The sequence below is a fragment of the Monodelphis domestica genome, chromosome 2 (assembly GCF_027887165.1).
Source record: "Monodelphis domestica isolate mMonDom1 chromosome 2, mMonDom1.pri, whole genome shotgun sequence".
In the NCBI taxonomy this organism is placed as follows: Eukaryota; Metazoa; Chordata; class Mammalia; order Didelphimorphia; family Didelphidae; genus Monodelphis; species Monodelphis domestica.
This window is the reverse complement of record NC_077228.1, coordinates 268,092,317-268,115,994: the sequence shown is the minus strand read 5'-3', so window position 1 is coordinate 268,115,994 and position 23,678 is coordinate 268,092,317. Positions and strand designations below refer to the sequence as shown.

Genomic DNA, 23,678 nt, shown 5'->3' with positions numbered 1-23,678 from the left:
AATTCTTCGATCATTCTCCAATTGATGGCCATCCCCTCAATTTCCAATTCTTTGCTACCACAAAAAGTTGCAATAAATATATTTGTACAAATATGTCCTTTTCCTTTTTAAAGAAAATCTCTTTGGGATACTGTCCTAGAATAGTATTGTTCGATCAAAGGTGTGATTGAGGGACATGGGCAAAGACAAGAAATGAAATGCAAAGCAAGAAAAGCTCAAGAACACATGGAACCTAGACCCATGGGGGGTTGGGGGGGGAGGAAAGAGAGAGAATTCCATGGAAGCTTGAGGAAGGAGACAGTTGAACCCAAGCTGAGTTCTGAACTTATTTCTTCACTTCTTGACTTTTTCTGTTTGAGAGTGGTCTGAAGACACACCACTTCATCTTCTCTCTGGCCATTAACTTTCTACCTAACTTGAGCTGAAGAAAAAGATAGTCTTGCCCAGAAAAGACCTCAGCAGGGTTACTGCTATCTTCCCTCAGGGGAAGAAATTTCTATCCATTTTTGAAGAGACTTACATCAAAGCCTTCAACAAGTCATACAAGCTAGAAATAGGGAAAACCCCTTTCCCTCTGTCTCAGTTTTCCCCCACAAGAGAATAAATTTATCCTTTTAACTAAAGAAACTGTTCTGAAGGGTTTCGTTATTAGAGGCAGGAACTGACTTAGCATCTTTGAGGCAAACTTCATTAGGTTGATTAGTGAAGAGAACAGGAAGTAAGGAGGTGCTTAGAAATCAGCTTCCTTCCTTCAAACTGTTTCCTGGTGTAACATCTTTTGGTATCCCTTATTATCTCTCACTAATTCCCCTCTCTAATACAAAGGGTATGCACAGTTTTAAAGCCCTTTAGACATAGTTCCAAATTCCTCTTCAGAATGGTTGGATTACTTTACAGTAACCAGTGCATTAGTATCCCAATTTTCTCACATGTCCTCTAACATTTATAATTTTCCTTTTCTGTCACATTAACCAATCTGATAGATATGAGGTGATACTTCAGAATTGTTTTAATTTGTATTTCTCTAATCCAAAGTGATTTAGAGGAGCATCTGGGTGGCTCAGTAGATAGAAAGTCAAATCAGATACTTCATAGTTGTGTAATAGGTAAGTCATTTAATTTCAGTTGCCTTGTCCTTCCCACTTTTTGGCCTTGGAATTGATACTTAGTATAATTAGTAAGGGATTTTTTTAATTAAAAAAAGTTGATTTAAAGTATTTTTTCATGAGACTGGAGATAGCTTTGATTTCTTCATCTGAAAACTTGCCTGTTCACATCCTCTGGCCATTTACCAATGCTCCCATTCCATTCTTATAAATTTAACTCAGTTATCTAAAAATATGAGAAATGAGACATTTATCAGAGATACTTACTGCAATGTTTTTCTTGCTTATCTTCTAATAGCTCAATGCCTTTTAATTTTAATTAATTACGTAATACCTCTTCTTTTAATAGATATGTTATCATTGAGTTGTCAGTTCTTCCATAAAGCAGCCAGTTAAAGGACCTACATGACTGGAAGAAAGCTATTTAGAGCTCCACATGGTCCATCAAAATTAGGCAGAGAATATTTGTTAATACTTTCTACAAACCCATGAAATGCTAACCCCCAAATGGGCCAAACTATGATAAATGAAATTTCTCCTTTTAAACTTACTACTTTCCCCTTCTCCTCCCTATTTTATATCCTTTGTGTTAGATGTTTATTCCTGCTGAATCTTTATCATTATCTAATTCTTACCATCAATGGCCAGCACAGTAGGACCCTTCCCTACCTTCAATGCTACTTTTTCCTATCCCTGTGGCTCTTGGATTAGAACCCAACTCCTCTTCTTCTTATAGTAAGAAGTAGCATCTGGCTGTTATAGAACAGTATTCTTGTATATGAGCTGAACTTTAAAAGAACTTTATTACTGGAAATAAGTATATAAGGTACATAGTGTATAGCCAGGCAAATACAGAGTAAATACAAAGTCCAGTTTTGTTTTCCCCTCCTAGTTTTGGATATCAGTACTGTTTAGATTTGTTGGTTAAGGTATTCTTGGGCAGATACACAGGTAAATCCATCAAGTGGGCATCTATATAGCCTCATTAATGCTCTATTCTATGCTAGGTGCCAAGGGGAAAATGGAAGTCTGAAACCTGATTTTACCCTCAGAGTTTATAATCTTAGACTGAGATGGAACAACAAAAAATAACACACTTCAAAATATAATTAGTCGTTAAATTATGCTGCATGGTTCTAAAAAGTTTAGTTGGGGTTAAAAAGTTCAAGAAAGACTTCATGGAGCAGGTGGAATTGCACCTGAGTCTAGAGGGGTGAACAGGACAAAGTAGAAAAAGAGGGGGAGAGGAAATTCCAAGCAGTGGGACTATGTAATCAAAAGGGTTAAGATGGCAATTAGTACGGGGAGTTGGGTATAGGTGAGAGTGAGAGCATCTAATTAGGTATATTAAGCTAAGATTATAGGGAAGAGGGCAAGCAGTTTAGACTTCATATCATGGCAAACGGAACCATTGAAAGTTAAGCATGAGTATAATTAGATTATTGATTCAAAATGCTTGAATTGTATTGAAATGAAAAGAGAAGAGAAGCTTTTTAGTTCTGATCACTTCTGTGATCCAAATTCTTCTGTCTTTGCTTTTTCCAACTTCCTCTCTGCCAGGAATCTGGATGCCAGAACAATTTCTAAGGAAGAGGTAGCATTGCCCTATTGGTAGTAATCAGCAGATGGTCCTTACTAGTTCCAGCAAAGCTCTGAAACCCTGGATTCTGCTACAGCCCCCTGAGCTAAGATTGACCCACAGGTATAGTGAAACTAGAAACCATTCGTCATCTCCTACATACCAATTAATCATATTTATAATTCTTTAAGATTTAAAGATTTCTCATCTCTAAGCCACAGTTAACTAGTCAGTGAATTCATCCAGCCCCACCAAGAAGAACCCAGAAGCCTACATGTATGTAACTGCATCGATTTAATAAGAATTTATTTATGTGTCAAGCACAGTGCCAGGCTCTGGTAATACAAAGATGAAAAAATGAAAACAAAACTCTTAAAACAGCCTCTGCCCTAAAGATTCTTACAGCAGTGAGGGTGGGGAAATGATCTAGAGAGAGAAAAAATATATACATAGGAAATAAAACATAAAAGATACACAAAATACTTTCCAGGAGGAAGGGCACTAGCACCTGGTGGTATCAAGAAGGGACATGAGCTGCATATGAAGGAAGCTAGAATTCTATGGGACAAAGGAGAGAGTGAAGGCATTCTAGGCAAGGATGAAGCATTGATCAGAGATAAAATGTCTTGTACAAAGCATAGCAAAAAGATCTCTGGCTGCAATGTAGTGCAAAAATAGCACCAATTGTGAAGGGTTTTTAAAGGCACAGGGGTTCATATTTTATTCTAGAAGTGATAGAGAATTAATGGAGTTTTTTTTTAACCCTTACTTTCCATCTTAGAATCAATTCAATGTTTTGGTTCTAAGGCAGAAGAATGGTAAGGGCTAGGCAACAGGGGTTAAGTGACTTGCTTGGGGGCCACACAACCAGGAAGTATCTGAGGCTACATTTGAATGTAGGACTTCTTATCTCCTGGTCTGGCTCTCTATCCACTGAGCCACCTAACTGCCCCCATTAATAGAACTTTTTGAGAAGGACAGAGATATATGGGCAGACCTGTGCTTTAGGAAAATTTGACAGCTGGGTGGCAGATGAATTAAAAAGGAAAAGTAATGTAATGTAACCTATTGCAGTCATCCAGGGTATAGATAAGACCTAAAGTAATGAAGTAGGCATGAATGGGGAGGTGATAGAAACAAGTTATATCATAGAGATAAAATCAATAAGATTTGGAAACTGATTTAATGTGAGGGGTGAGGGAGCCAGAAGAATAGAAGATGATTGGGATCATGAATCTGGGTAAAAGATGAGAAAGGCTAGGAAAAGTAGGGAAAAGATAATGTTTTGGGACATATTAAGTTTGAAATGATTATGGGATATTCAATTGGAAATGTCCAATAGGCAATTAGTTGATGATATGGGAAACTACAGCTCAGAGAAGAGATACGGGATGGAAATATGTATCTGAACATCATCTAGTTGACAACATCCATCAACTCATGGATGTTGGTGAAATCACCAAAAAGTTATTCATTTTAGGAGGATATCAGGAAAAGTGGGTATCCAGAGGTGAGTCACTTGAGAGAGCCTACAAGGAAATGAGACATCAAACCAGAGTTATTTGCTACATAAAATGGTACCAGGAAGGCATAAGGGATATCAATGAGAAGTCCAGGCAGTAAAATGGAGGAATGAACAGGTGGGTGAGTTATTCAGAGAGATGACAGAATGCAGCTTGTTCAGGCTGGGTGGTTCTTTGTTTTGCTCCAAAGGTAGAAAGTTGTTCCCTGCAACAAGAGAAGATTTATAGGGAAATAGCCTTCATTTTCATGGTAATTCCTCTTCTACAACAGATTCTCAGGTGACTTAATTCTCCCCATCATAACAATCTAGCATTTTCTTTTACTCTTACCCCCTGGTCTTTCTAGTTCCTCACTCTCTTGCCATCAGGTGATTCACAGAGGCCCTTGATGTTGAATCCTACTGCTAGAACGCATGCCCTTGATTGTGAGGATGGTGCCCAAGATGATGCCCACCAGACCCACAGCCAGACCAAGGGCACAGACCACAGTTTCTGTTGTCTCTGGCAGTGGAGATGGAAACTGAGGTTCTGAAGAAGAAATGGAAATAAGAAGTGAAAGGAATGTTATTTTTGAGATGTAGAGAATATGGGAATTTAAATTCTTGAGGAAGGTAGTGTTGAGAACTTGAGGTGCTTTATCCATATAGGAAAGACTATGTGTGAGAGGAAAACTACAGATGGGATCAGGAGGTCCTTGGAGGGAGGTAGTGACTAAGGGAAAGATAAGTCAAAGTATATAGTAATATTTATGTAAAGAAAATTTCATCTTTAACATTCACAGTGACCCTGGGCACATAAGTAGACATCATTATCTCCATCTTATAAAGGAGGAAACTTGGGATCAGATAATCTAAAATCACAAAGTTGGTTAGTGAAAGGAACAAGATTAGAACTCAGTTTTTTGGATTCCTGGTCCAGGGATATGTCTACTTTACCAAAACAAGAGCTCCATACCCCAGTGCCTGAAGATTGGCTGCTCCAGGCCCCAGTGCTCCACTTGGCAGTCATAAACATCTTCTGTGTTGGGGAGAAAGGTGAGGTAGTAGAACTTGCGAAATTTGTAGTCAGATCGAGGGTAGAATTCTGTCCCAGACACACCCGTGGTGATCACCTGCCCATTACGGAGCCATGTGATGTTGACCACTGGAGGGAAGATGTTGTCCACCAAACAGATGAGTACATTTGGCTGGTCCAGCTCCACAGGACTCTCAGGGAACACAGTCACCTCAGGAGCCACTGAAAACAGAAAGGTGAGGTGCTTATCTATGGATTTCCATACCCCAACAAGCCCCTTAATTAGGGAGGAATCCTTCAGGCTCATTTTCTAGGCCAGATCCCCAGAAGGGTTCATTGAACTCCTTTATTTTGTCACCCCATTCCCTACCTCCCCCAGCCCTCTGCTAATGCTGCTGTGTAAGGAGAAGCCCTGTGGGGACAATCTGTGTGAATGCTGGGGTGGGAGGTCTATGGTGGGAGGCTGGGAACATGGCAGGATGACGAATGGAGCTGGGTGACACGATGAATGTAAAATGGGGAGAGGAGGCTCTGGATGCCCTGGTGATTTCTGGTGCTAATCATACTGCTAGAAGGGTCTGAAGAGAAATAAAAGGTTCCCTGGAATCAGTCAGTGAGGAACCATAGGAAGGGCAGATGAAGAAAAAGGGAAAGGAAAGAGGGGAATACCAGGGATGGCCTTTGTTCTATTGGAGCGTTTAATCAGGCAGTCCAGGTTGTGCTCGGCTGTGGCTATATCTTCCAGCCCTCCCTGAGGGTCAAAGCCAGCAAAATGGCTAAATTCTGGCAGCCGCCACACAGTCTCCTTCTTCTGCTGGTCCACATAGAAAAGTTCATCCTCATCAAACTCCTGGGTAAACTGGCCTGAAGGCCCGTAGGACTGGGCCATGGTTGTGCCGTAGCTTGCCACATGGTCAGCTGGGAAGGGGAACATAGAGGAGAAGAGAAAGAAAGAACTTGTGATCATAACATGCCAAGGATGCGAGTTCTGGGACAAGGACACCAGCATGGGTCTTTACCAGAGTGCCTGAAGCAGGGAGGAGGAGGAGGTGATGAGAACCCTGTCACCTGGGAACAGGCACAAGAAGATGACTTAAGGCAGTTGGCAAGAGTGCTGAACCTACACTCAGGACAACCTGAATTCCAATTCAGTCCTAGACACCAGCTGAGGGATCCTCAGCAACTCATTCAGCTGTTTGGTTCAGTTTTCTCAGCTGTAAAATAGGGATAACAATGACTCACCTCCTACGACTTGTGAGGATCACATAAGATAATATTTGTAAAAGTGCTTAGCACAGTGCCTGGCGTATCATGAGTGCTAGATAAATGCTTATTCCCTCTCCCCTACCTCTTTTGTCCTTGGTGTCAACCCCATTCCAAGTGTCTCCTTTCTTTCATCCTCTAACATCCTCTTCTAGCTCATTCGGATGGTATGTCTCAGTAGGGAGCAGGTTAGAAGGAGGACTTTGGGGCAGGAATCCAAGGAAAAGGGCCTTTAATCTTCCACAAATCTGTTTTCATGTCTACAGTGTGCAAAGAGCCTTGTGCTGGCCACTGAAGATAAAGAGGGTCTGTGAAATGGAGCTAAAGTCTGATAGATGAACGTGCCATCGACACAGAAGTGACCTAGTGCTAGGGCACACCTGGGAGGCTGGGCATGAAATGATGGAAACAGAAACTGAAGAGAAGTAAGAAACTGAATGCAAGTCAGGATCTATTTTATGCTGGGCCTCCCCTTCAGGAGAATAATGCAATTGAAGAACCAACCTAAGCCTCTCCTCCGTGCCCCACATTCCTATTCTCAACTAGGCTGGTATTTATCTGCCTTTTAGAAATGTGGGAGGGGTGTATGACACAGCCCTGGCCCCCCACTCTACCCAGGGAGTGAGGGTAACCCGAGACACAAAGGAACCTCAGGATTGGCAGGTCAGGATTTATAGGAAATCTCAGCTTTATTGAGGTCTCTCCCCATCCATTTCTCTTCCTCCTTGTCCTCCCCATGAATACACTTTTGCCCCAAACTTACCTTCAATGGACTCAGAAGCTACCCAGGGACTGAGTAGCATGAACAGTGCCACAGTCCCTAGAAACAAGATCCTGCTAGCAGCCATTCTGTGGGGGCTTCTCTGTTGTGAACACCCTTCAGTAATGGGATACAAGGCAGGGAAGGGAAGTCCTAATGAGGAGGAGCCAAAGCCTGGATCAACCAAATGCAGCCAGTTAGAAAAATCCCTTCAGCTGACCTCTCTGTTGCTGGGTAAAGAAGTGCTGGAGGGGAGCCACAGGGAAATGTAGGAGCTTCACTTGTCTAGCCCTTCTCATTCATCAAATCAATTAGCAAACAGGTGTTTTTTAAACCCTTCCCTTCCATCTTAGACTCCATACTATGTATTCTAAACATAATAAATGCTTAATAATTTTTAAAAATTCATCCATTCGTTCATGTAGGTTGACTAAGGTTTTTTGCCTATTTTGTGTGTGCATATTGTGTGCTGTGTTGTTGTTATTGATAATGTTTTTGATGAAAATATAACATCAAAATAGACTTTGAAGCTGACAAATATGCATCATACAGAGAACACTGACCTTGCCTTTGGTTTTTTTTTTAAACGTTATTTTATTTGGTCATTTTCATACATTGTTCATTGTTCATTGGAAACAGATCATTTTCTTTTCCTTCCTCCCCAAACCCCCCACCCCTTCCCTAGCCAACGTGCGATTTGTCTGGGTATCACATGTGTCCTTGCTCTGAACCCATTTCCTTGTTGTTAGTATTTGCATTAGGGCACTCATTTAGCTTCTCTCCTCGATCATGTCCCCTCAACCTCTGTAGTAAAGCACTTGCTTTTCCTCGGTGTTTTTACTCCCTCAGTTTGTCCTCTGCTTGAGGATAGTTTTTTTGGTTTGTTTTTTTTTCTCATAGATCCTTGCAGGTTGTTCAGGGACAATGTAAAGCCATTACTGGAGAAGTCCATTACGTTCTCTTGTACCACAATGTGTCAGTCTCCGTGTACAATGTTCTCCTGGTTCTGCTCCTCTCAATCTGCATCACTTCCTGGAGGTTGTTCCAGTCTCCATGGAATTCCTCCACTTTATTATTACTTTTAGCAAAATAGTATTCCATCACCAACATATACCACAATTTGTTTAGCCATTCCCCAATTGAAGGGCACCCCCTCATTTTCCAATTTTTGGCCACCACAAAGAGCACAGTTATGAATATTCTTGTACAAGTCTTTTTCCTTATTATCTCTTTGGGGTACAAACCCAGCAGTGCTATGGCTGGATCAAAGGGCAGAGTGTCTTTTATTGTCCTTTGGGCATAGTTCCAAATTGCCCTCCAGAATGGTTGGATCAATTCACAACTCCACCAGCAATGCATTAATGTCCCTACTTTGCCACATCCCCTCCAGCATTCATTACTTTCCTTTGCTGTCATGTTGAACAATCTGCTAGGTATGAGGTGATACCTCAGAGTTGTTTCGATTTGCATCTCTCTGATTATAAGAGATCTAGAACACTTTTTCATGTGCTTATTAATAGTCTTGATTTCTTTAACTGAAAATTGCCTATTCATGTCCCTTGCCCATTTTTCAATTGGAGAATGGCTTGATTCTTTGTACAACTGGTTTAGCTCTTTATAGATTTGAGTAATTAGACCTTTGTCAGAGGTTTTTGTTCTGAAGATTGTTTCCCAATTTGTTGCTTTCCTTCTAATTTTAGTTACATTGGTTTTGTTTGTACAAAACCTTTTTAATTTGATGTAGTCAAAATTATTTATTTTGCATTTTGTGACTCTAAGTCTTGCTTGATTTTAAAATCTTTCCCTTCCCAAAGTTCTGACATGTATACTATTCTGTGTTCACCTAATTTACTTATACTTTCCTTCGTTATATTCAAGTCATTCGGCCATTCTGAGTTTATCTTGGTGTAGGGTGTGAGGTGTTGATCCAAACCTAATCTCTCCCACAGTCTTCCAATTTTCCCAGCAGTTTTTGTCAAATAATGGATTTTTGTCCCAAAAGCTGGGGTCTTTGGGTTTGTCAAAGACTGTCTTACTGAGGTCATTTTGTTGTTGTTGGTTGTCTCTCGAACCGAGGATGACGATTGTCTTTGTGCGTTTTTGTGCACAAAGACACCTGTGCATGAAGATTTAAGTGGAAAAGTCGATACACAGAGACAGTCCCACTCTCTCGGCATTGGAAGCCTGGGTCCATTGGCACGAAAAGTCGTTACATCTGGAGACTTCCTCAGCTGCATTGGATGGCCGTGTTGTCTTTTGTGCTCCACCATGCCCTAAGCACTCCACAGTGCCTTGCTGCATCGCCATCTCAGCCGTTGAACCTTCTTGTTTGTTTCTTCCGCCTGTTCTGCCGAAGCAGTCTTCACATGCTGGGTGAGCAAAGCCCTACTTCACCAGGGGTCAACATCGACCCGATGGCTACCCTCACAAGGATTAGCCGGCCTGTCGAAGCCATTGCCTGGGGTGTGGCCACTGCTCCATGCTAGCAGCTACTAGGAGCCACAAGTGAGAGCTGGGTGTCAGGTGAGGGTCAGTACCTGGAGAGCTGCCCTAGAAGGGCACAACAAGCCCTCCATACCAGAGATATTACCCCTCCCTGAGCACCCCATACACCCCTTTATCTTAAACCCTTACCTTCTGTCTTGGAGTCAATACTGTGTATTGGCTCCAAGGCAGAAGAGTGGTAAGGGCTAGGCAATGGGGGTCAAGAGACTTGCCCAGGGTCACACAGCTAGGAAGTGGCTGAGGCCGGATTTGAACCTAGGACCTCCTGTCTCTAGGCCTGGTTCTCAGTCCACTGAGCTACCCAGCTGCCCCCTGAGGTCATTTACCCCAAGTCTATTCCATTGATCCTCCTTTCTGTCTCTTAGCCAGTACCAGATTGTTTTGATGAACGCTGCTTTGTAATATAGTTTGAGATCTGGGACTGCAAGGCCACCTTCCTTTGTATTTTTTTTTCATTATTTCCCTGGATATCCTTGATCCTTTATTCTTCCAAATGAACTTTGTTATGGTTTTCTCTAATTCAGTAAAATAGTTTTTTGGTAGTTCAATGGTTATGGCACTAAATAGATAGATAAGTTTGGGTAGGATGGTCATTTTTATTATGTTAGCTCGTCCCACCCATGAGCAATCAATGTTTTTCCAATTGTTTAGATCTAGTTTTAATTGTGTGGAGAGTGTTTTATAGTTGTGTTCATATAGTTCCTGTGTTTGTCTCGGCAGATAGAATCCTAAGTATTTTATATTGTCTAGGGTGACTTTAAATGGAATTTCTCTTTCTGATTCTTGCTGCTGAAATGGGTTGGAGATATATAGAAATGCTGATGACTTATGTGGGTTTATTTTGTATCCTGCAACTTTGCTAATGTCGTTGATTATTTCGATTAGCTTTTTGGTTGATTCCCTGGGATTCTTTAAGTAAATCATCAGATCATCCACAAAGAGTGACAGCTTGTTCTCCTCATTGCCACTTTTAATACCTTCAAATTCTTTTTCTTCTCTAATTGCTACTGCTAGTGGTTCTAGTACAATATTAAATAATAAAGGTGATAATGGGCATCCTTGTTTGACTGCTGATCTTATTAGGAAGGCTTTGAGTTTTTCCCCATTGCAGATGATGTTTGTTGATGGTTTTAGTTATATACTGTTTATTATTTTTAGGAAAGGCCCTTCTATTCCTATACTTTCTAGTGTTTTCAATAGGTATGGGTGTTGTATTTTGTAAAAGGCTTTTTCTGCATCTATTGAAATAATCATGTGACTTTTGTCGGTTTGTTTGTTTATATGGTCAGTTATGTGGATGGTTTTCCTAATATTGAACCATCCTTGCATTCCTGGAATGAATCCTACCTGATCATAGTGGATAACCCTTGTGATGACTTGTTGGAGTCTTTTTGCTAGTATCCTATTTAAGATTTTTCCATCTATATTCATTAGGGAGATTGACCTATAGTATTCTTTCTCTGTTTTTAACCTGCCTGGCTTTGGGATCAGTACCATGTTTGTGTCATAAAAAGAATTTGGTAGAACCCCTTCTTGGCTTATTCTGTCAAATAGTTTGTATAGTATTGAGGTTAGCTGTTCTTTGAATGTTTGATAGAATTCATTTGTGAATCCATCTGGACCTTGGGATTTTTTCTTAGGGAGTTCTTTGATGGCTTGTTCAATTTCTTTTTCTGATATGGGGTTGTTTAGGTAATTTATTTCTTCTTCTTTTAGTCTAGGCAATTTATATTTTTGTAAATATTCATCCATATCACTTAGATTGCCATATTTTTGCCATATAATTGGGCATAGTAGTTTTTAATGATTGCCTTGATTTCCTCTTCATTAGAGGTGAGGTCTCCCTTTTCATCTTGGATACTGTCAATTTGATTTTTTTCTTTCCTTTTTTTAATTAGACTGACTAGTACTTTGTAATTTTATTTGTTTTTTCAAAGTATCAGCTTCTAGTCTTATTTATTAAATCAATAGTTCTTTGACTTTCAATTTTATTAATTTCTCCTTTGATTTTGCGGATCTCTAATTTAGTCTTCATCTGAGGGTTTTTAATTTGTTCACTTTCTAGTTTTTTAATTTGCATGCCCAATTCATTGACCTCTGCCCTTCTTAATTTGTTTATATATGAACTCAATGATATAAATTTCCCCCTGAGTACTTCTTTGGCTGCATCCCATAGGTTTTGAAAGGATGTCTCACCATTGTCATTTTCTTCAATGAAGTTATTAATTGTTTCTATGGTTTGTTCTTTAACTAGCTGGTTTTGGAGAATCATATTGTTTAATTTCCAATTAATATTTTATTTATCTATCCATGTACCCTTACTAATTATTATTTTTATTGCACTGTGGTCTGAGAAGGTTGCATTTATTATTTCTGCCCTTTTGTACTTGTTTGCAATGATTTTGTGCCCTAATACATGGTCAATTTTTGTGAATGTACTATGTACTGCTGAAAAGAAGGTGTATTCCTTTTTGTCCCTATTTATTTCTCTCCATATGTCTACTAACTCTAGTTTTTCTAAGATTTCATTTGCTTCTCTCTCCTCTTTCTTATTTATTTTTTGATTTGATTTATCTAGTTTGGATAGGGGAAGGTTCAGATCTCCCACTAGTATAGTTTTTTCTATCTATTTCATCCTTGAGCTCCTCTAGTTTCTCCTTTAAAAATTTGGATGCTCTGCCATTTGGTGCATACATATTGAGTACAGATATTTCCTCGTTGTCTATACTGCCTTTTATCAGGATGTAATTACCTTCCCTATCTCTTTTAACTAGATTTATTTTTACTTTGGCTTTGTCCGATATCATGATTGCTACTCCTGCCTTCTTTTTATCATTTGATGCCCAATAGATTTGGCTGCATCCTCTTACTTTCACCCTATGCATATCTACTTTCCTCATGTGTGTTTCTTGCAGATAGCATATGGTAGGATTTTGGATTCTAATCCACTCTGCTATTCGCTTGCATTTTATGGGTGAGTTCATTCCATTCACATTCAGAGTTGTGATTACTAGCTGTGTATTTCCCAGCATTTTGATTTCTACTCCTGGTCCTGCCTTTTCTTCTTTCACTATTTCCTTCTATACCAATGTTGGTTTATAGTCAGCCCCCCTAGTTCCCACCCTTATTTTACTTCCCTTTCTACTCCCCTCCTTTCTTATTCCCTCCCTTATTTTCCCTGTAGTCTTTTTAAAATCCCCCCCACCCTCTCCCTCCCTTGTACTGCTTCCCTCCACACCAGTCTGTTTTTTACCCTTCTACTCCCCATTTAGGGCACAAATCTATTCTCTTCCCCAATGGATTGGATTGTTCTTCCCTCTTTGGGTCAGTTTCAAAGTACGTAAGAGTTGAGTATTTCCTGTCTCCAACCTCTTTACCCTTCCAGTGTATTGATGTTCTCCCCCCTCCCGCCATGAGCTTCTTTGTGACATATAAATTTACCCCCATTTGTTTCTTTTCACATTTCTTTTAGTCATAATCCTTTTCTTTTTTAGCTCTAGTCATGTATATATATACATACACATGTATATGTATTTATGTATGTATATATCTATATACCTATTTATGTCTTGTCCTTTCATCCTATACAGTTTTTCACTGTTCCCTCTGAGTGTAATTCTTCTAGCTGCTCAGGTGATAGCAACAGTTTTTAAGAGTTACCAATGACCACTTTTCTTTTAAGGATACATATCATTTTAACTTATTGAGTCTCTTATAAAATTTTTTTTGTTGTTTTGTTTGTTTTTTCCCCTCTTTTTTAATTACCTTTTGATGATTCTCTTGAGTTCTGAGGTTGGACATCAAATTTTCTGTTCAGATCTGGTCTTTTATTTATGAATGCTTGGAACTCTTCTGTTGGGTTGAATGACCATACTTTCCCCTGTAAGAATATAGTCAGTTTTGATGGGTATTTTATTCTTGGTTGTAGACCTAGTTCCCTTGCTTTCCAGAATATCATATTCCATGCCTTTCGATCCTTCAGTGTGGATGCAGCCAGATCCTGTGTTAACCTCACCGTGTTTCCATGGTATCTGAATGGCTTCTTCTTGGCAGCTTGTAATATCTTTTCTTTCATCTGATTGTTTTTTAATTTGGCTATAACATTTCTTGGTGTTGTCAGTTGGGGATTAAATACAGGTGGTGATCTGTGATTCTTTCGATCTCCACTTTCCCCTCTTTTTCTAGGATCTCGGCACAGTTTTCCTGGATAATTTCCTCTAGTATTATGTCCAGGCTTTTTCTTTTGTTGTGGTCTTCTGGTAGTCCAATTATTCTTAAATTGTCTCTTCTTGAACGATTTTCTAAATCATCTGTTTTGTGAATGAGATGCTTCACATTTTCCTCAATTTTTTCATTCTTTTTGTTTTGTTTTATAGTGTCCTGCTGCCTTGTGAGGTCACTTGATTCTAGTTGTTGCATTCTGGTTCTTAAAGATTGGATTTCGTCTCTGGCTTTTTTGGTTATCTTTTTCCTTCTGGTCTGATTTTCTTTGAAGATTGTTTTTCGTCCTCTTTACCTCATCTTTCATCTCCTTTGCCTCATCTTTCATCTCCTTTGCCTCATTTTCCAGCTGGTTGATTTTGGCTTTTAAGACACTATTTTCTCATTTTAGTTCAAGTGCCTTTGTTTCCAGATGACTTATCTTAATTTTTAAGTTCTTTTCCCAATTGTCTTCAGCCTCTCTTAGTTGTGTTTTGAGTTCTTCCACAGCCTGTATCCAATTCGCTTGGATTTCTGGTTTATCGTTTCCTGATCTCTCCCCCTCTATTCCATTTGCTGAGTAGTAGCTGTCTATTGTAGTTTCTTCCTTCTTTTTCTGTTGTTTGCTCAAATTCACCCCTTCTTTCCTGTCCTTATTTGTCTGTGCTCTTGTTCCTCTCATTTTCTTTGTTTTTTTGGGGATTTCTATCAGTCTCCCCTCTAGGAGCTTTAATAGAAGATCTCTTGGCGTAGTCTCTGGGGGAGGGTTGTTGGGGGTTTGAGCTTTCCTGTCCTCTGGAGGCTTTTGGTTGACTTAAAGTCCAGCAGTCAATGAGGATGGGTGGGGAGCCTGGGCTTCCCTGTGTTCTGGAGATTTTTGATGGGATTAGATTCAGCTGGTTATTTCAGAAGACTCTGCTCTCTAAGGGGGGAGGGGTCATGGCCTCCCTGGGCTCTGAGGGCTCCTGATTGGATTAGGTTCAGCTTGTTTGTACTGAATGAGCCCTTAAGCAAAAAACCTCTTCCTCCACAATCTGTGTTGAATGCCCAGAGACTGGCCCAGGTTACTTTCAAGGTAAGCTCTTTGGAGCCACCCCTTTGCCGGCCCTAAGGTTTCTCTCCTTTCAGTAACTCTGAGGGCTCCTGATGGGATTGGGTTCAGCTGGTGCTCTAAAGCTGGGACCTCCCTTGAGACTCAGTTGGAAGGACTCAGCCAGGGGGCTACAGGCTTCCCCCTTCTCTCTATGTTTCCCTGCCATCTGTGTTGGGTGTCCCAGAGATTGGCTCAGGTTGCTTTCAAGGTGAGTCCTTCAAAATAGCCAGCCCTGGGTCCCTTTTGCCGGCCCTGAAGTTCCCGTTGCTTCCTTGGGCTCAGCACTCTGGGTTGGGGGAGATGGGTCCTGGGACCTTCCTTCTGTCTGCCCCTTGTACCCGAGTGATCTAGGGTTTTGGCTTTGGGGGGGGCCGTACCTTTTGATCCAGGTCTGGGGGGAGGGTTCCCCGGGTCTGTCCTGTTGTTCAGCTTGAATTTCGGTGTCCTAGGAGCACTCAGTTTGAGATCAGTAAGGAAGGGTTTCTGAGGTCTGAACTTTCGCAGCTTCTAAGCTTCCATCTTGACCGGAAGTTCCCTTGCCTTTGGTTTTGATTCAGATTAATTTGCAAGCTAAGCCTCAACAGGATTTGTGGGTCACTTTATTGTCAATATTCATTAATCTTAGTCTGGAACATCTTCCCTCCCTTTTTTCTAAACTGGTTGTAGTGATTAAAGAGCTATCAGTCTGTCCTCATCAAACAGGGTTCTGTCCACCATACCTCAGCAGACTAAAGCTGAGGTGGTTTGGAAAAGATGAATCCAGAAGGAGAAAGCAAAGACTGGAAGAGAATTTATGCCCAGCAATTTTGAGAGCAACACTCAGCTGAGGATAAGGAAGAAAGGAGCAATCTACCCAATAAAGACACTTTGGGACCAGCAGTGATAGGACCAGTGGGGAGATGCAGTATTGGAGTTGTGAATGGCCACAATATCTTCTCTATTTTTATACCTCCTAGTGAGAAAATCCTAAAAGTACAGATTCCATATGTGGAATGATTCACTGGGGAGACCTGACATGTTCATCTCCTGGAAAAACAAGAGTGGGGAGACTTCATATGTTGGTCTCCTGAAGAATCAGATGAGGGAGTTGTGTGGAGGAAATGATTTAGGGGACCTTGATCCTGAGTACAGAGTTTAAGACCTGGTGTCCCCTGGTGTCAGAGTGACAATCAGAAATAGGGTGGGAGACAATGGTGGCAGAGTCAGAGGAATGTCACCACACAATCATGATGTTTGAAAGGGAATGGGCTAGGAGGATTCTAAAAAGTCAGGCAGGAAGCTCTCTGGGGCTCTTTATTTCTGATTTTGAAGAGACAGACTCCTGGAGCTGACCCTTGAGAAGAAGAAGCACAACATGAAGGCAACCATGCCTGGGCTGAAATATGGGGAATGATCTTATCTTAAAGGAAACATCTCTCTCTCTCTCTCTCTCTCTCTCTCTCTCTCTCTCTCTCTCTCTCTCTCTCTCTCTCTCTCTCTCTCTTTCTCACAAACACACATGCATGCACATTTTAAAAATTAATAAATGTTTATAACTCTGGCAATAAGCTTCCAGACCAAGCTGGATTGGAATTCAGTTCTTCATCTCTTCAAGTCCACTGCTCTATACACTATACCACTGTAATGTTAAGGGTTTTGAGTGTAGCTGTTTAATTCTTTTGGTTCAAGATTTGCTCTTACAATAAGAAATATTTCTCCATGGTGTTTTTAAGTAAAAAGCAAAAAAAAATGTTTATTATAATTTGAAAAGATCCAGCAATTTATCTTGCAACAGACAACACAGGAATATACACATGAGAACACCACCAGCAATAATAAGAACAATATGGTAGAGCCCCTAAGTTATTGAACCCCTAAGTAAAGGAATCACTTTACATTAGATAGTCCAAAGTGACCTAGGAATGAACTGAGCGATGTCTTAGGCACTATATCCCTGGAAACTCTAGCAGAAGAGACATCATCTTGTGTATGTTTTCATGTACCTTATGGATACCCCTGAATCCTCCAGTCACCCTGCAGATTGTACCCAATAGATCAATACCTTGACAGGATTCATTGTTTTCCTCAGGGCTCTCTGTGACTGGCTCTCTGTTACTATGATAATATTGCCTGTAACCATGTTATAACTTCCTATTAATAGCATCCCCTTCCTTGATAAAGCTGTCATTGATGCCATTGGTCACCATCAGCCTTCCTTGGTTGGTCTGCATTCTTACCCCTCAGGACCCCCAAACATATGGTCTCCAGTGGCCCCTGACAGCAATAGATGAAAGCAATAAAAAAGGGAAATACTTGAATATTCTCAGCTGGGATGTCCTGGAGTATAGCTTTCAGGGAAATGGTGCAGGCAGAGTGTCCTCTCCATGGATGAGACTTCAAAGTCCATTTTCCAGGAGGGGACTCTTATTGGGCTTCAAACAAAGAAAGCTTTTTGCCATCTGTAGCTTGCATAACTGTTTCCAGCAACCCAACCAAGGTCCTGAGTTCCAAGAAACAGCTAGGCAAAACGTGTCTCAAAATTTAATCAAGATTCATGAAGAAAATACACTCTGAAAGGCAAGGGTTAATCTCACAGAAACCTGCTTATCTCCAGACAGTCACAGATCTTGGGAAACTTCTGAGAACTCTGGTCAAAACCCAAAGCAGTCCAAATCTTCGCTGGTAAATATGAGGTCTATGATAAAAAATAGGAGAGATTTATTAAAATTTGTTTTAGCCCTTTAGTTACCTACTCCTTTTATTTTTTATTTTTAAAAACCTTTCCCTTCCCTCTTAGAATCAATACTGTATATTGGTATTCTGCTTTAGAAAGCAGAAGAGCAGTAAGGGTTAGGCAATAGGGGTTAAGTGACTTTCTCAGGGTCACACTGCTAGGAAGTGTGTGAGGTCATATTTGAACCTAGGACCTCCGATCTCTGGGTGGGACTCTCAATCCACTAAGCTGCCCAGCTTCCCTATACCTACTCCTTTTAAGTAAGTTATCCTCTTTCCTTTATATATTCTATTCATGTCATCCTCCAATGATCAGTTATAAGATTTTACTTATCTCTATTTATTGATTGAAGTCACTTGTTCACTTTATTATTTTTATTATCCATACATTATATGTTGGGCATTTAGGTAGTGCATAGCTTCCCCCACCCCAAATTGGAAGAGACAACACACACAGGAAATGTCCTCCTGAGGTTACAGTGACAGACTAGAAGGCAAAGGGTATGAGTGGTCTGTATCTAGCTCAATATCAGGAGCCTGAAAGGGCCCGGATTAACATCACTTCAGAAAGGAAGATCATTTGGGGATTTTCATAGGAAATGGGCTAGACTTGGGGGTAAAGGATTTTGGTATGAATAAAAATTAGTCTTGGAGACTTTATACTGAATTTATAAGTTTTTATTAGTAAAGAGAAAAAAGAGAGAAAAGATAATATTTTCAGTCTCACTTCCCAATGTCTCCAGACACATGCTCCACCCAGTCCTAGACTCCCCATGAGCCTGGATCCATCTCACAATCAGAGGTCGGGGGCCCTGCTTCCTACATAGTCTGGGCAGACAAATTAAGGCCATCCAAGGAGCGGGACTGATTTCAGAAAGGGACTGGAGCCCATCAGTCCTGTCCCCTGCTGAACAACTTGCCAGAGTTGGTTTGTGTAGATGAGTGCTGTGATAGTTGAGAGAGAAAACACCTTTCTCAAGCCCCCAAAATGGCAGAGAGAAACCTTCCCAATTCTCCTGGCACTTTTTATTTTGCTTGTGATGTGGCATCTACTCCATTGTCAATTGGATGGTCTGAGTCATGTGTTCTGGTGCCAGGCACATAATCACACCAGGCTGCTCAGTCAGCAATCTGTCCTCCACACTGACCACTTAAGACCCATGGCTCTGTGACCCCTATGAGGTGAGACTTCCAGGACTGGCCTGGCTTGGGGGTCCCCTAGATATTTAATTCACACAGTTCCATGATCATCCAGGCATCTTCAAACTCTGGCCTATGGAGGTAGGAATCTGGATGGACTAGATGAGGAGATGGCTTGGGTCCTTTGGGGTGTTAAAATTCTCTGGAGATTATCTTAATTCGTAATTATTTATTAAATAATAAAAAGTAGGTCAGAGAAAGAAAAGGCACCAGCCACATGTGGCTGGTTGTTCCCTTCCCAAGTCTCCTCCCCAGTTAGTACTTGCTGGAGCTTACATTCCCCAAGATTTCTCATCCCATCATCCTTTCCCCCTGCCAAAGAGCTTTAAGTCTTTCCTTGGACATCAAGGACATGATATTGCTTTTCTGTGTCTCCCTGACTGGCCAGACTTGATCTCAGTCTGGGTTAGAGACTGGTCTTCCAGATGCCAAGAGACACATGGGATAAGACGTAAGCATCTTCTGAGTGCTAGGGAACCACAAGGCTTCTGGCATCTTCCCAGAGTTCTCCTTGTACAGATAAGCCTCAGGCCCTATACTATTTTCTTTTACTAAACTCTTAGAACAAATACTATATATTAGTTCCAAGAACAATAATGGCTGAACAATGGGGGTGAAGTGACTTATCTAGGACTACGTGGCTAGGAACTGTCTGAGGCCAGATTAGAACCTATAAACTTTAGTATCTGGTACTGGCTCTTAATCCACTGAGCTACCTAGCTGTCCCTAGGACTTGTTCTTAAAACAATTCAAAGACAGCATTGTTGTTACCTCCAAGAAATAGGGGTTCCGACTAAGAAATTCTCATAGGGGCAAAGAATCCTATTCTGGTGGTGGGAATTTAAATGTGTCAAAGTACTATGATTTCAATTCTAATCATACACTAATTAGATATACCTTTCTAAACCTTAGCTGTTTTTCAAGAATTATAGTAGTCACCCCAAATTGCCTTTTGGAGGCCAACCTCTTGGCAATGGTTCAAGGAATGTAGGGAGGAGAGAAACTGCATATATACCTTTTTTTTTAATTTTAAACATTATTTTATTTGGTCATTTCCAAACATTATTCACTGGAAACAAAGATCATTTTCTTTTCCTCCCCACCCCCCCACCACCTTTCCCTCTCCCATAGCCGATGCACAATTCCACTGGTTATCACATGTGTTCTTGACTCAAACCCATTTCCGTGTTGTTGGTATTTGCATTAGAGTGTTCATTTAGAGTCTCTCCTCAGTCATATCCCCTCCAACCCTGTAGTCAAGCAGTTGCTTTTCATCGGTGTTTTTACTCCCACAGTTTATCCTCTGCTTGTGGATAGTATTTTTTAGATCCCTGCAGATTGTTCAGGGACATTGCATTGCCACTAATGGAGAAGTCCATTACCTTCAATTGTACCACAGTGTATCAGTCTCTGTGTACAATGTTTTCCTGGTTCTGCTCCTTTCACTCTGCATCACTTCCTGGAGGTTGTTCCAGTCTCCATGGAATTCCTCTACTTTATTATTCCTTTTAGCACAATAGTATTCCATCAACAACATATACCACAATTTGTTAAGCCATTCCCCAATTGATGGGCATCCCCTCGTTTTCCAATTTTTGACCACCACAAAGAGTGCAGCTATGAATATTCTTGTACAAGTCTTTTTCCTTATTATCTCTTTGGGGTACAAACTCAGCAGTGCTATAGCTGGATCAAAGGGCAGACAGTCTTTTATCACCCTTTGGGTGCAGTTCCACATTGCCCTCCAGAATGGTTGAATCAATTCACAACTCCACCAGCAATGAATTAGTGCCACATCCCCTCCAGCATTCATTACTTTCCATAGCTGTCATGTTAGCCAATCTGCTAGGTGTGAGGTGATTGATACCTCAGGGTTGTTTTGATTTGCATCTCTCTGATTATAAGAGATGTAGAGCACTTTTTCATGTGCTTATTAATAGTTTTGATTTCTTTGGCTGAGAACTGCCTGTTCATGTCCCTTGCCCATTTATCAATTGGAGAATGGCTTGATTTTTTGTATAATTGATTTAGCTCTTTGTAGATTTGAGTAATTAAACCTTTGTCTGAAGTTTTTGTTATGAAGATCCCCATTGCAGATGATGTTAGCTGATGGTTTTAGATATATACTGTTTATTATTTTTAGGATAGACCCCTCTATTCCTATGCTTTCCAGTGTTTTTAATAGGAATGGGTGTTGTATTTTATCAAAGGCTTTTTCTGCATCTATTGAAATAATCATCTGATTTTTGTTGGTTTGCTTGTTGATGTGGTCAATTATGTGGATGGTTTTCCTAATATTGAACCAGCCCTGCATCCCTGGTATGAATCCTACTTGATCATGGTGAATGATTCTTCTGATCACTTGTTGGAGTCTTTTTGCTAGTATCCTATTTAAGATTTTTGCATCTATATTCATTAGGGAGATTGGTCTATAATTTTCTTTCTCTGTTTTTGGCCTGCCTGGATTTGGAATTAGTACCATGTTTGTGTCATAAAAGGAGTTTGGTAGAACTCCCTCTTTGCTTATTATGTCAAATAGTTTGTGTAGTATTGGAGTTAGCTGTTCTTTGAATGTTTGATAGAATTCACTGGTGAATCCATCAGGCCCTGGGGATTTTTTCCTTAGGAAGTTCTTTGATGGCCTGTTAGATTTCTTTTTCTGATATGGGATTATTTAAGAAATCTATTTCTTCTTCTGTTAGTCTAGGCAATTTATATTTTTGTCAATATTCATCCATATCACCTAGGTTGGTATATTTATTGCCATATAGTTGGACAAAGTAGTTTTTAATGATTGCCTTAATTTCCTCTTCATTGGAGGTGAGATCCCCCTTTTCATCCTTGATGCTGTTAATTTGCCTTTCTTCTTTCCTTTTTTTAATTAGATTGACCAGTACTTTGTCTATTTTGTCTGTTTTTTTTCAAAGTACCAGCTTCTAGTCTTGTTTATTAGCTCAATAGTTCTGTCACTTTTGATTTTATTAATTTCTCCCTTAATTTTTAGGATCTCTAGTTTGGTTTTCTTCTGGGGGGTTTTAATTTGTTTGTTCTCAAGTTTTTTGATTAGCATTTCCAATTCCTTGATCTCTGTCCTCCCTAATTTGTTAATATATGCACTCAGAGATATGAATTTTCCTCTAAGTACAACCTTGGCTGCATCCCATAAGGTTTGAAAGGATGTCTTGCCGTTGTCATTTTCCTCAACGAAATTACTAATTGTTTCTATGATTTCTTCTCTAACTAACTGATTTTGGAGTATCGTATTATTTAATTTCCAATTAATTTTTGATTTGGCTCTCCATGTACCCTTACCAATCAATATTTTTATTGCCTTGTGATCTGAAAAGGCTGCATTTATTATTTCTGCTTTTCTGCATTTGAGTGCCATGATTCCGTGACCTAGTGTATGATCTATTTTTGTGAATGTGATATGTGGTGCTGAAAAGAAGGTGTATTCCTTTTTGTCCCTATTTATTTTTCTCCATATGTCTATTAACTAATTTTTCTAAGATTTCACTCACCTCTTTTACCTCTTTCTTGTTTATTTTTTGGTTTGATTTATCTAAATTTGATAGTGGTTGGTTCAAGTCTCCCACTAATATGGTTTTACTGTCTATTTCCTCTTTCAATTCTCCTAGTTTCTCCATTAAAAATTTGGATGCTATACCATTTGGTGCATACATGTTCATTAGTGATATTTCCTCATTGTCTATACTCCCTTTTAACAGAATATATTTACCTTCCCTATCCCTTTTGATCAGGTCTATTTTTACTTTGGCTTTATCAGATATCATGATTGCAACTCCTGCCTTCTTTCCATCAGTTGAGGCCCAAAAGGTCTTACTCCAACCTTTAATTCTAACCTTATGAGTATCAACCCGCCTCATATGTGTTTCTTGAAGACAACAAATGGTAGGGTTTGGGGTTCTAATCCAATCTGCTATTTGTCTACATTTTATGGGTGAGTTCATCCCATTCACGTTCAAAGTTATGATTGTCATTTGTGGATTCGCTGGCATTTTGATATCTTCCCCTAGTTCTGACCTTTCTTCTTTAGCTATCTCCTTTTGAACCAGTGATTTACTTTAGGTCAATCCCCCTAGTCCCCTCCCTTGATATGCTTCCCTTTATAGCCCCTCCATTTTTATGCTCCCTTCCCCTCCCCCTTCTCCTTCCCTCCCTTTTTATACTCCTTCCCACCTCCTCCTCCTTAATTTTCCTTTCTTTCTTGCCCTGTTGGATAAGATAGAATTCAGGATCCCACTGGATCTAGATGTTCTTCCCTCTCAGATTTGATTTCACTGAAAGTAAGGTTTAAGTCATTCCACTTCATGCTCTCTTCCTCTCCTTCTCATGTGAGAGTTCTTCCCCTCCCCTTCCCATGTGTATCTTTATATGAGAAAGATTATTCTATTAAGTCCCCCCCCTATTTCTTGAAGTAAATCTTAGTATTATCGATGGTTCCCCCCCCTTTTCCTTTCTTTGCTCCCACTTTCCCCAAATCTTCTTAATGCCCCAATATTTCCCTATGCATGTTTCTTCTAACTACTCTTATGATGCATACAATTTTTGAGAGTTACACAAAACATTTTCCCCACGTATTAATATATATATATAATTTGATGTAAATGTAGTCCTTATAGAAGTGAGTTTGACTTAAAGAAAAAGACAAAATTTATCTCCTTTTCCCTTTCTTTCATATTTACCTTTTCATGTTTCTCTT

General features: G+C 40.1%; 1 protein-coding gene across 2 annotated transcripts; it reads right to left on the bottom strand.

Annotated features, from left to right (window-relative positions):
• Window positions 1-2,960: 2,960 nt before the first annotated feature.
• LOC100026007 (H-2 class II histocompatibility antigen, A-U alpha chain-like) lies at window positions 2,961-14,154 on the bottom strand. 2 transcript variants are annotated; one of them, XM_056817958.1, is made up of 5 exons: window positions 13,516-14,154; window positions 5,892-6,140; window positions 5,163-5,444; window positions 4,539-4,736; window positions 2,961-4,413 (listed from the first exon to the last, which is right to left on the bottom strand). In XM_056817958.1, exons 1-4 carry the CDS (start codon window positions 13,823-13,825, stop codon window positions 4,582-4,584), a joined length of 996 nt encoding a protein of 331 aa, XP_056673936.1. In that variant the 5' UTR covers window positions 13,826-14,154; the 3' UTR covers window positions 2,961-4,413; window positions 4,539-4,581. The 2 variants fall into 2 exon arrangements, with proteins under 2 accessions (XP_056673936.1, XP_001376764.2); XM_001376727.3 differs by lacking the exon at window positions 13,516-14,154 and adding an exon at window positions 7,249-7,383.
• Between the last annotated feature and the right edge of the window lie 9,524 nt (window positions 14,155-23,678).